This window comes from Delphinapterus leucas, chromosome 17, assembly GCF_059928025.1.
Source record: "Delphinapterus leucas isolate spDelLeu-1000000601 "Yukka" chromosome 17, BTC_Dleu_Yukka2, whole genome shotgun sequence".
NCBI classification, from domain to species: Eukaryota; Metazoa; Chordata; class Mammalia; order Artiodactyla; family Monodontidae; genus Delphinapterus; species Delphinapterus leucas.
This window is the reverse complement of record NC_143145.1, coordinates 279,927-292,303: the sequence shown is the minus strand read 5'-3', so window position 1 is coordinate 292,303 and position 12,377 is coordinate 279,927. Positions and strand designations below refer to the sequence as shown.

The 12,377-nt window shown below is 55.3% G+C and overlaps 1 protein-coding gene across 18 annotated transcripts in view; it reads right to left on the bottom strand.

Moving 5' to 3' along the window:
• ARHGAP39 (Rho GTPase activating protein 39) overlaps window positions 1–12,377 on the bottom strand; it is a 72,092-nt gene that overhangs the window by 24,344 nt on the left and 35,371 nt on the right. For 17 of the 18 annotated variants that reach the window (XR_002642236.3, XM_022555290.3, XM_030764195.2 and 14 more), the window contains 2 exons: window positions 7,966–8,400; window positions 3–86 (listed from right to left, as the gene is read on the bottom strand). Coding sequence is in view for 17 of the 18 variants with exons in the window: in XM_022555290.3 (XP_022410998.1) it covers window positions 3–86; window positions 7,966–8,400 (519 nt within the window). In the remaining variant the exon portion in view is untranslated. Of the gene's footprint in view, window positions 1–2; window positions 87–7,965; window positions 8,401–11,176; window positions 11,275–12,377 lie in introns of all 18 variants that reach the window. The other variant, XM_022555296.3, reaches the window with a different exon arrangement.

Below are 12,377 nucleotides of genomic sequence, written 5' to 3'. Positions count from 1 at the left end.
ACCTGCAGTGGAGAAGGTGGCCGTCCACACTGTAGTCCTGGTAAATCTCATAGTCCTTCTCAAGAAGACCTCCTGACGGTGAGGAACTGAAACACAGCAAAATAAAACAGAGACGTGAACAGAAGTGCAACCATTTAGAAACACGATACATCAAAAATAACATGCCTTTCTTTCACTTTCCAGAATGTGGGTGCTGTCCTTTTAGTTTCTCATCCACAGCTCCTGCCCACAAAGTCGTCCCCTTCATCTGGTCTGAGTATTTCTTGGGAACGTTGAAAGGATTGAACGGACTGGAGGCCCACCGCCCTCCTACAGGGACAGCCCACTACGGCCCAGGTCCACCTCAGAGCTGGGGCTCCGGCCGATGAGCTGCGGCTGGGCCTGGGCCGGGGCTGCAACCTGAGGCAGGTGAGGCCGACACACTTCTGCTCCCACAGGGCTCACACTCCGGGTGCAGTCCACTGCAGAACGAACTAGAACCTCAGGCCACTGTAGGACCAGACCGGAAACAGCTCCAGGGATGGTTCTCTAGGGGGGTGCATCTGAGCTGTGGACAGGAAAGCGGGCCGACAAGGGGGCCGAGCTGGGCATAGCCCGGGAACAGGAAGAGGCCACTGTGCTGAGACGCAGCGGGTGGTGAGGAGTGGGACACAGAGGGGCTCGGGCCGGGCCACCAGGCCCCGTGGGCTGGCCATGCCAGGAAGCCTGCACGCCCCTTCAGGTCAGGGGGCAGCTAACTACAGCCTGTGGGCCACGTCCAGCCTGCTGCCCGTTTTTGTATAGCAGGTGAGCTAAGAATGGTTTATATATTAAAATTTTTTTGTGTGTGAAATGTGAAAACTACACGAGGTTCAAATTCCAGTGTCCGTCAGGAACACGACGTGGGAACACAGTCCCATTCGCTCATCTGCAACAGTGATGTGCGTGGCCACGGCAGAGACCACAGGAGGTGCTTGCATCACTCAGCGTGGCGCAGGCCCGGCGATGCAGCTGCACCTCATTGGCCTGAGTGCCACACGCATGGCCGACCCATGACATTTCACTGACGCTTTTACTACCCTGCCTATCCACAATGCCACACGAAGAGAGTGGGCATGTACTGCTGTGCCTTTCAGGCGCCGTGGCATGCGGGCTCTTTGCTGCTGGGTCGGTAGGACACACAGCCCTGCTGGAAGCACTGCAATGTCCCAAAGTGCACAACAGTCAGAGTTCGAAATGGAAACCTCATTGCAGCAGCATTACTTCACAAAATGAAAACGAAAAGGACCCTTACACCAAGTAAGCTCCCAAGGGGCTCATTTGTTAGCCAAGCAAGGAAAGCAAGGAATGCTGTTCACCAATGATGAGTTTATTAAATTGTGTTGACTGCAGCAGCGAAAGTTATGCGTCCAGAGAAAACAAACCTGTGTCAGACTACCAGCCTTTCGGCACGGACAGTCTTGAAGAGTCAAGGACAGTGAGAGCAGCGACAGCAGCCACGGATCAGAGGGTCCCCGGGCTCCGGACACCGCTCTGCAGCTGCTACTTCACTCAAGCAGTCAACACTGAGTCTGAAGTGACTGAGAAACTGGCCTCCAGGAGTCCTCTCTGTGGAGCAACTGCAGCTGAAAGTACTGCCAAAGAAGCTGAGAAAATACCTAATGCAGTCCAACCTGAAGTGGAATCTGCTAAGATGTGTTAACAACTGATCATGCTGAAACACGCGTGTCAGAAGAAGCTCAGCTGGGAACCCACAAGGCCTGCACAGGGTGGGTGTTTTTTTTGTTGTTGTTGTTGTTTGTTTGTTTGTTTGTTTGTTTTGCGGTACGCGAGCCTCTCACTGTTGTGGCCTCTCCCGTTGTGGAGCACAGGCTCCGGACGCGCAGGCTCAGCGGCCATGGCTCACGGCATGAGGGATCCGCGTTCCGCGGCATGTGGGATCTTCCCGGACTGGGGCACGAACCCGTGTCCCCTGCATCGGCAGGCGGACTCTCAACCACTGCGCCACCAGGGAAGCCCAGGGTGGGTGTTTAAGGGTACACGCCATACCCTTCACTGGCAGGTGCTCTGCAGAACACACCAAACCCATCACGCGTCACGAGACAGCAGCATCGGCTGAGAACTTCCTCTGCTCTCCTGGACTTTGCCATCACCAGTTCCAGGGATTTTTGTCAGAAATAGAAGCGAAACATCCCGACTTGACCTACTACACAACAGTTTAACAGCTTGAAAGGGGAAAGTTTTACTGCAGTTTTTTAAAAAACTCACGACCTAGACTGAAATTTTCTGTTTGAGAAAAACCTCTACTCGACCACTATCATCAAACATTGAATATGAGGGTTTTTTTTTCAGATTTGAGAATGTTTTTCAATGAATTCAACCTAAAATTATAAGGCAAACAGAGCTTATATGAGATACCGAGACTGCAGTAGAGTCATCTTGACTACAGTGAACGTGAGTCACAAATAATATCAGAGGCTGTTCTATCATCTCCTTCCCGTGCCACAAAAATTAAAACAAGAAGATCTCCATTCCCACACAGTTTTGCAGCAGATATGTTTTCTGAGCTCAAACTACTGGTGAACCTCAGAGGTACTGCAGGTTTAGTCCCAGATCACTACAATAAAGCCAGTCACATGAACGTTCTGGTATCTCAGTGCAAACAAAAGTTATGTTTAGGGGCTTCCCTGGTGGCGCAGTGGTTGAGAGTCCGCCTGCCAATGCAGGGGACACGGGTTCGTGCCCCGGTCTGGGAAGATCCCACATGCCGCGGAGCGGCTGGGCCCATGAGCCATGGCCGCTGAGACTGCGCGTCCGAAACCTGTGCTCCGCAACTGGAGAGGCCATAACAGTGAGAAGCCCGCGTACCACACACACACAAAAAAGTTATGTTTACACTATACTGTAGTCCATGCAATAGCCCCCTGGGTTTTCTGAGGAATCTGAACTCTAGGATTTAAATGATAGAAGAAAAGCCCACAACTAGCTAAGATGCTCTTAAGTACAAAGAGGAGACAGGGACGCTTCCTAGCACACACGAGGCTTGGGTGGTGCCCAAAGAGCAGACTGACGGCGCTGCAGGGAGAGAAAGTGACGTGTGGCACGGGTGGGCCGGGGAGAAGACAGAACGAGGATCCTTCTGGCCACACACGAAGGTGGCACCAGGCAGACCTAGGCCTCCACGTGGAAGAGAAAACTATAAAATTAACACAAGACATATAAGCGAATACCTCTGGGCCCAGGCCAAGAAAGAACTTTCTAAGCAAAACATTAAAAACAAACCACGGGCTTCCCTGGTGGTGCAGTGGTTAAGAATCCGCCTGCCAATGCAGGGGACATGGGTTCGAGCCCTGGTCCGGGAAGATCCCACATGCCGCGGAGCAACTAAGCCCGTGCGCCACAACTACTGAGCCTGCACTCTAGAGCCCACGAGCCACAACTACAGAGCCTGCACGCCGCAACTACTGAAGCCTGTGTGCCTAGAGCCCGTGCTCCGCAACAAGAGAAGCCACTGCAACGAGAAGCCCGTGCACCGGAACCAAGAGTAGCCCCCGCTCACCTCGCCGCAACTTGAGAAACCCGTGCACAGCAACGAAGACCCAACGCAGCCAAAAATAAATAAACAAATTTATTATAAATAAAAAAGAAAAAGAAAAACCATAGGGCGAAAATAATGGCAAATTTGGTTGCGTCAAAATCAAGGACACCAGGGACCAGTCAGCAGGCACTCCGAGGGGAGGAGCTGAGCCCTGGGGTCCATGAGGGCTCCTGCACACTGAAGTCAGCCAGCAGCTCCAGAAGAAAGTGTGCGAAAGGCAGAAGCAGCCGATTCACGTCTGCGAGATTCTGCCTGACCAGATCTGCTGGGTAAGCCTGGTCCAGGGCCGCCCTGCCGGTCACTCACCCCAAACGCTCCCACCCGGGCCCCGGGCACAGAGGAGGAGGTGCAGAGCTGCCCCGGGCTGCAGGGTGCACGCAGCTTAAGAGCAGTGTCCTGCGGCGGGAGCACAGCCCACAGCCCGCCGTGCACAGGAACACGCTGGGCGGTGGATGCACGCATGGAGCAGTTTGGGGACGATGCAGGAAGAAGGATGACAGGAAGAGCCAGGGCCTGGAGGATACGAGGATGGTAAACCACATCCTGTCGCCGTATCAGGGATTCCCAGGAAGCACCCCCGCAACCATCCCGCCAGACCAAGGACAGGTGATGGAATGGGTGAAGCATGACCCTAACCCTACAGGTTACTGATGAGAAACACACCTAAAGCGCATGGGAAAGGGCTGCCATTCAGAGGCAAATACTAACCACGGAGAAACTGGCCGACGCCAGTTCCAAAGCACACTTCAAGGCAAAAAACATCAGCAGGTAGACAACGTAACGACAAAGGAAAAACGCATCAGGACACCTAACTGCAAATCCATATGCAGCCGGCCCACAGCTTCCGCACACAGGCAGCAGCAATGCGAGACAGGAAGGAGGGACAGACCAGTTCCACCGTGTGGGGAGACTTTACCTCTCAGAATCGATACATCAGGTAGACAAAAAATTAGTAAGAAACTCAATTGACACAATTAACAGATTTGACCTAACAAACACACAGAGAACCCTGGACCTAACAGAGAACAGAAATTTTTGAAGTAGTCCTGAAATCATTTATAAAAATTCAGGATTTAGGCTACAAAGCAAGTCTCAAAAAAAAAATCATGCTTTCTGGCCAAAATGAAATTAAGTTCACAATCAAGAACAAGAATGGAGAGTAACCTACAGTTTTGGAAATTAAGACATTTCTAAATTACAAACGAGCCAAAAAAGCAATCATAGTTAAAAGTAGAAAATATTTAAAATTGAACAATGAAAATTCTACATACCAAGAGTTGTGTAATAAAACTAAAGTAGTATGCTGAGGGAAGCATGACTTCAAAAGTCCATTTCAGAAGAAACAGTGAAAATAGATGAGTTAAGTTTCCAACAATAAGTTAGTAAAAGACTGAGAAAAAAATGTCCAATAAATAGAAGAGCAGTGACACAAAAGAGGCTCTTGAGAGCCGGAGCGGGTTCTCTGAGAAGACTGAGCACGTGGAAATCCTCCAGGAACCGGCACAAGGCACGGCAGCAGGAGCGAAGGGCCTGTGTGGACAAACGTCCACGAAGGAAGGGGCAGCACCAGGGCAGCCTATGCCAACGTGTCTGTGACTTAGATCAGCAGGCCTCCATAAAATAGGATTTCAGACAGTAAATGCCTGAACATTCCTGCAAGCAGTAAAGAACAGAAACCAGTAGTTAAAACTCCATCCACACAGGTCACAGGCCTGGCTGGTGAGCAAGTGCTCTTTGCCAGACACTCTAGCAACAGACAACGTTTCAGAGGAAACACTCCCACTGTTGATAAAAAGCCAGGACACACAGAACAAGGAGAAAAGTATAGGCCATTTTCACTTATCAACATGGAAAAAAATCCTAAATAAAATATTCGCCACCTGAATCTATTTTAAAAATTACACAGAGTATCCCAGGAACACATGAGAGAGACGACTGTTTAAAAATGCTGATTGTAGCAGTACCTGGGGCTGCTGGAGCCAGCACCACAAAGTGGGCATCTTAGAAGAACAGACATTCACTCTCTCACGGTCCTGGAGGCTGGAAGCCCAGGATCAAGGTGCCAACAGGGCCGGCTCCTCCTGGATGCTTGGAGGGAGTCTGTTCAGGCCCCCATCCAGCTTCCGGTGGGGCCAGCCATCCTTGGCGTCCCTCGGCTTGCGGCCACAGGGCTCCAGCCTCTGCCTCGGCCGTCAGGGTACTGTCCTGTGCATCTCTGTCTTCTTGCAAGGACGCCAGTCCTGCGGGACTAGGGCCCTGCCCACTCCAGTGTGGCCCCATCTCAGCTTAACTAATGATGTCTGCAGCAGCCCTATTTCTCCATAAGGCCACATTCACAGGTGCTGAGAATTAGGACTTCAGCATATCTTTTGGGGGACAAAATTCAACCCACAATAGACTAAGAAAATGTACTGGATGAGGTTCCGCATCCATTCGTGCTAAAAAGCCTAATAATAGAAAGGGATGCTGCAGCCTGATGGCCAGTGTCACAGTGCTACACGGACAGCAGGCCAGCAGCCTGAGCACAGGGACAAGCCCTCCCTGGTTCATCCTCACTGTGAAAGTGCTGACCAGCTTGGGACAGCTGGCCAGTGTCACAGGCAACCCAGGAGACAGACGGTGAACGCTACTGAAACTAACGAGAGTGCAGCAAAAGTGTAAAAACAGGCCTGACAAATAAAAATTCACATCTGTATACCAGTAACGATCATATGACTTTATATGGTACCTAAAAATAAACCTTAAAAAATATGCAAGTCCTTTGTGGAAAGAAGTGTAAAATGCACCACCTTCATCTATGGGATGGTGCCTACTCCTCACAAATCCAACACAATTCTAATCCATGTCCGAACAGGGCTTCTTGTGGGAACCCGATCCCAAGCCGACCCCATGATCCGAGTCACCACGCTGCATCCAGGACACTTTTGGAAAGAAGACGCTCCCACCCACAGATAGCGGGCATGGGTGCTGGGCACGTTGGTCAACAGAATCCTAAAGAGTCCAGTCCCTTCACCTGACTGCAAGGATGAGCCAGCACCCACCACAACCCAAGGCAAACGGGAGGGTATCTGAGCCCAAAGGCTGTCAGATCCGCGGGGCGGGAGGAAGCAGCCCGCCTGAGCTCCAGGAGGACACCAGAAGGGCGGACGGCTGCTTTTAAAACTCAGCCGTTGGCTTCCTCCTTGGGGCTCATCCCGGGCTCTGGCTCCTGAGGACAGCTCCCAAACAGCCTGTCAGCCCACTCAGGCCCACCTGCCCAGGCCTCAGGCTCTGGCCCAAGCCCAGTGTGTGTCCAGCACCCACACTGACCTGCCCCCACGCGTGTCTGGCTCCCCGTGCTGTACGGGAGCAGCACGTCCACCTCTGCCGTCTGCCCCCTGCACCCTCGGCACACGACGCCACCGTCCCTGGCCTGACACGTCATTCTCCAAGAAGCAAATGGACCCACCGTGTAAGTCCGCTTTCGACTGCTTTGTGATTTCCACCGTCCCCAAGTGAAACCCAGCCTGCCCAGCCCCTTTCCCGCCACCCTGTCCCCGCCCAGCCTCCAATTCCAGATCCTCCCTGGCTTCTTTCTGGTAACTTCCAGCCTGTTTGTTTTCTCCAGGGCACATGTCATCCGGCCATTCCTTCTGAACTTGGTCCCTTGAGAGCTGGGCCCTGGGGTTGACTCTGGTGCCTGGGACAGGGTCTGCTGAGTGCCAGCTCTGGGGTACAGGCACTCAGGGTGCAGCCTCTGGGGAATGGGTACTCGGGGTTCAGGCTCTGGGCACTTGCGGTGGGCCACAAGAGCTGGGGGGAGATGTCCAGATGTGCGAGGCCAGCAGGAGGTGGAAGCCCTCACTGTTCTCCAGTCCAGGAAGGCAAACAGTCACCTCTGCACACAGCCACGGCGGCCGCTGGAGAGGGCAGACACTTCCTGGGCTCCGCCTCGCTGCCGACCACCTCAGTCCTTCCTTTGTAAAACGGGGGTGACCCCCTCACCTCCCTCCCAGGATGCTGGCGAGATCTGTCAAGCCTGGGCAGGGGTGCTCGGTACGGATCCCCTGTGTCCCAAGACCAACAGGCTGGTCTGCCTGGGGAAGGCACCCCCTCCTCACGCGTACTCTGCGGGGCGGCTCTGGGGTCCCGAAGCCACGCTCGCACTTCCCCCCGCGGAAAACACCAAGCAATTTCACAAGTGGCCAGGTAACCTCCAGCCCCAGGCAACAGGTCCGGAGAGCGGAGCAGAGCAGCCCTCGCTGCCTGCCTGGCTCCGCCCCCAGCGGGGGCAGGGGAGCGCGGCCCTTCCTCCCTGCACAGGGTCCCACCCCCAGGAGGCAGGCTGCTGCGGCCCCCCGCGGCCCCTGCACCCCCCCCCCCCCCCCCCGCGTCCGGCCCGGCCTCACCTGCCGCTCTCCTCCTTCACCGCCCCGAGCACGGCCTGCCGGCTGGCTCGCCCCAGACTCTCCTGCACCTTGTCGCCGGCATCCAGCTCAGGCTCCAGGGACGAGCTGGTGCTGCCGTCGTGGCTGACGCTGCTGCCCCTCCCAGGGCTGTTCTCAGCCGAGGCTCTGGGGGAGTCGGTGTTCTGCTTCAGGGTCTGCAGCTTGGCCAGGGGGATGATGTCGCAGTCCTGCGGCCGGTGCCACACCGTGCGCTGGGTGGTGGCGTTGTAGTAGTAGAAGCGCGACGTGTTGGGGTCGAAGAGCTCCCACCACTGGTTCTCGCTGGTCCGCTTGATGCGCACGCCGGCCGGCGGGTCCCACACGCACTCGCCCGTGACCAGGTTGGCGTACATGCGCTCGCGCGTGCGTGGCTCGATGATCTCCACCCACTCCAGCCTGGGGAGAGGGGTGGCAGCGTTAGGGTGCGAATATCCTGCCCATCGGGCCACCCGCCCTGCGTCCCGTGTCTGCAGAATGGCTCATCCAGCACCAGACCCGTCCTCGTATCTGCCTGCCTCAAAAGCAAGAAATCTTGTCACTTATAAAACTGACGCATACCTAAATTCCACCCACTTCTGATTTTCTACACGCTCATTAGAGCCCAGCCCTGGGAGTGCTGGGGGTCTTCCAACTGGCCCCTCTCTGCTGCCCCACATTAGGGATGCCCTGGGTTCTGGCCCCCTGTCCTCAGAGGGCCTGGACCACGTGCACTGCCCACACTCCTCCCAGCCAGGCGCCAGGTCCCTACAGGATGCCCTGGCTGCTCTTAGCAGCAGCCACTGCAGGCCACCACCACTTGTAGCAGAAGCGGACTCCACCATTACTGTGATGTCCCAGTCAAAAGCGGAGATGGTTCCCCCCAGAGGCCCCCCGAGCACCCCCCACCCCAAGGAGAGGGCTTCCATCCACGTAAGGCCTTTTTTTTTTTTTTAAGAGTGTAAATTAAAGCTATTCAGAACAAGGCAATTATGATGCCGATGTGTTTGATATCAGGGTGTGCTCCAGCTGACAAGGAGCATTTTTTATTCTGCTTCCAAGTTTCAACAAACAACAATCTTAAATGCCATGCACTGCTCTGCAGTGTGGATACACCGTGTCCACTGTTCCTGGACTCTGTGATGGGCCTGGTCCTCACCACCACTGGGATGGTCAGGAGCTTCCAGGGCTTCGGAGAGAAGGGGAGGCACCCTGCTCCTTGCCCTCTGCTGAAGGCCCAGTGTTTCACTTGGGAGCCCGGGTGGGCTTTGGCAGAGGGCTGAGGGGGCAGCCCTTCTCTGAGGACCTCATCCTTCTCTGGGGACCTCATCCCTACTCTTTGAGGCCAGAAGTGCTCGGGGTGGGGAGGAGAGAAGGCACAGTCCTGCGGGCGATGAGCCCCGATCGCTTAGGATGCGCGCGTGCGCGCACACACACACACACACACACACACACACACACCTGCCCCGCAGCAGCCCTGCAGGCTCTAGGGCCTCTTTCTGGGTCCACAGTCATTTCTGGAAGCCAGCTGAGCCAAGGCAGGCTAGCATAGTGGGCAGGGCACAGCAGCTGAATGGTGTGGAGCCACAGAGAGGGCAGGAGATGAGGAGGGAGCAGGAAAGAGGGTGAGCCCTGAGGATCCTCAGGGCTGGAGGAGGAAGTGCGAAGTGGGCCCGGCCTGTGGGGCTTGGCCACGTCTGAGCGGCCTCCCCCCGCCCCGGTCATCCAGCCAGCGAGCCCCCTCTCTCTCCGAGCTGCAGCCCTCCCGTCTCCCTCTACCTGCGGTCACACTGGGCAGCTCTCAGTGGGGGAGGGCACTGGGGCTCCGTGCTTGCCCATGTGGGACCGCTGCCTAACCTGCCATCCTGTAGCGGGAGGAGCAGGGCTGGGTGGGCATCCTGGGGTCAGACGGCTCGAGGGACAGAGGCCGTGAGGCGGTGTCCTAGACGTAGAGGACAGGAGGCAGACCTCGCGGCACTGAGTGGACCAGCCCCTGCCCTGCTTCTCTGCCTGGTGGGAGTGTGTGGCCCTCTCGCCCCCTCCTGCCTGGATCCCCACGGCTGCCAGCTGGCCATTGTCCACACAGAAGACGGAGCAAACTTCTAACTTTGGGAACTGGGTACTTTTAACCAGGAAGCTGCGGCCGCCTGCACTGCCCTAGGATGGAAGGCACCACCAGCGCAGCTCAGCGGGCACCCCGCATTCAGCCAGAGGATACGGGTGCCACCAGGCCTGGAAGCTGGCGGGCACTGCCCAAGGGCGCCCCCCACCCAGGGACGAAGGCGCCTGGAGACCAGGCCAGGAGCTGGGGGTCTTGCCCCCCGTGAGGAAGGAAGCCCTGAGGTTCCGAGATTGCCCTCAGCTGACCACCTGCTCTCCCCTTGGGCCGCGGCATGGGATTGGCTGGGACAAAAGGCAGACGCTACCCAAGGAAGGGCTGACCCAGCAGAGATGCTCAGAAAGCACTGGACTGAACACTCTGAGCCCCAGGGAAGCGATAACAATTCTTATTTTTGCTCTAAATACGTTTTCAAATGAATTTAATGGCGATAATTCTCTCTGAATAAAGAAAAGCATCTGTTCCCTTTTCAGCGCATCCCTGTGTGCACGTGGACAGGACCCCGCCTTTTCAGAAGAACGTTCTGGGCGCTCCCTACGGCACTGAACCAAGTCCCCCGGTGACCCAGGGGGCAGAGAATGTGCTGGAACCTGGAGCCTGGGGAGGGCCGGGAGTGAGCGGGGCCCGAGCAGACCCCATGGCAGGGAGGGGACGGCAGACCTCGTCCCCAAGGGCAGTGCCGTCCACATGCGCCCGGTCAGTGCGGGCTGCAGAGCCTAAGGATGCTTGGTCCCGGGCGCGTGACGGAGGAATGGTGCTGAAACCACTCTGGGGCCTCCCTGCCAGTAGGAAGGGTCGGGACCTGTGGGTGACAGACTGATCCCAGTGACCCACCCACACCATCGGAATGGAGTTCGAGGGAGATTTATATGGCGACGATGTCTAACATGAATTGGGTAGGAAAGGATGAGCCATTTGGGGAAAGAGCCGGAAGATTCAAGATGACAGTGGTTTCCTGGGTGTGACGCCGGCCGCGGCCTCTCCCCGTGTGCCGGGCAGGCTGCGTGGACGACCTGCCTCTTTCCTCCAAGTCCTGGAGATGTTTGCTCGCAGACAATGACCTGTTCAAATACTTACTTCTGGGGAGAGCCTCACGAGTGCCAAGTATGTCCCAGGCAATCTGCCAGGTGAAAGGGAGGCGAGTGTGACCAAGCACAGCCCCTGCAGTGGGGATCCTGCAACAGGAGAGGCAGGACCGTTCACCAGGGAAGGGGCAGCCTCTCCAGCAAACGGTGCTGGAAGCTGAGGTCTCTGGGCAGGAGGGCCCCTAGCTCACGCCACACACAGGAAGCTCACGCCTAGCAGTGACTAAGAACCCAGAGGCACTAAAAAAAGATCAGTAAACTGTAAAGTAAAAAAGATTTGGTTTCTCTGGACACATTTGGTGAGAATATTAAATATTTGCAATATAAATTACAGATAAAAGGTTCATATACTTAATACACAAATTTGAACAAGAAGAAAACAAATATACTATAGGAAAATGGGCAAAAGATAAGAACAGACAATTCTTAAAGTAAATAACATATGTGAAATGTCCCACTTCACCTGGCATCAGACATAAAACCCACGCCACACTGAGGCCCCCAGCCCCCGGGCACCACATCCAGGCCCGAGCCTTGTCCTGGGGGAGGCTGTGGGCAGACAGGGGCAGCGTGCAGGGCCCCACGGAGGGCACGTGAGGGCACGACATCTCCAGCCCAGCAACCCCTACCCCAATCTCCCTGAAGACACACCGCCAAGAAAACAAAATGACACCAGCACCAGGCGCTCACCGCAGCATCACTCCTAAGCGCACGCTAACTGGAAACACCTACACTGAACACGGGGCTGGTGGCCCCACACCCAGGAGGCTGCAAAGGGGGCCACCTCTGGGGCCCGAGGTCCAGGGCACCCTTCCAAACAGACAGGAGATAAACCAGAAAACCTCCTGCAAGAGGTAGGTGGGGGCACGGAGAAGGTCTGGGGGGGCCCTTCTCTGAATATAAATACCTTTTGAATAGTTTTGTCTTTTGAAAGCATGTTAAGGGTCTACATGTTTAAAAAACAAAATTAGGGACTTCCCTGGCAGTCCAGGGGTTAAGACTCGGCGCTTGCACTGCCGGGGGCCGAGGTTCAATCCCTGGTTGGGGAACTAAGATCCCATAAGCCGAGTGGGCACGGCCAAAAACACCAAACCAAAACAAACCAAAACAAAATTAAATCAATAAGAATGGAAAGGGAGAGGAAAAAACCTCAAACTGAAACAAATGGACGCAACTGTATTTAGATGGACATC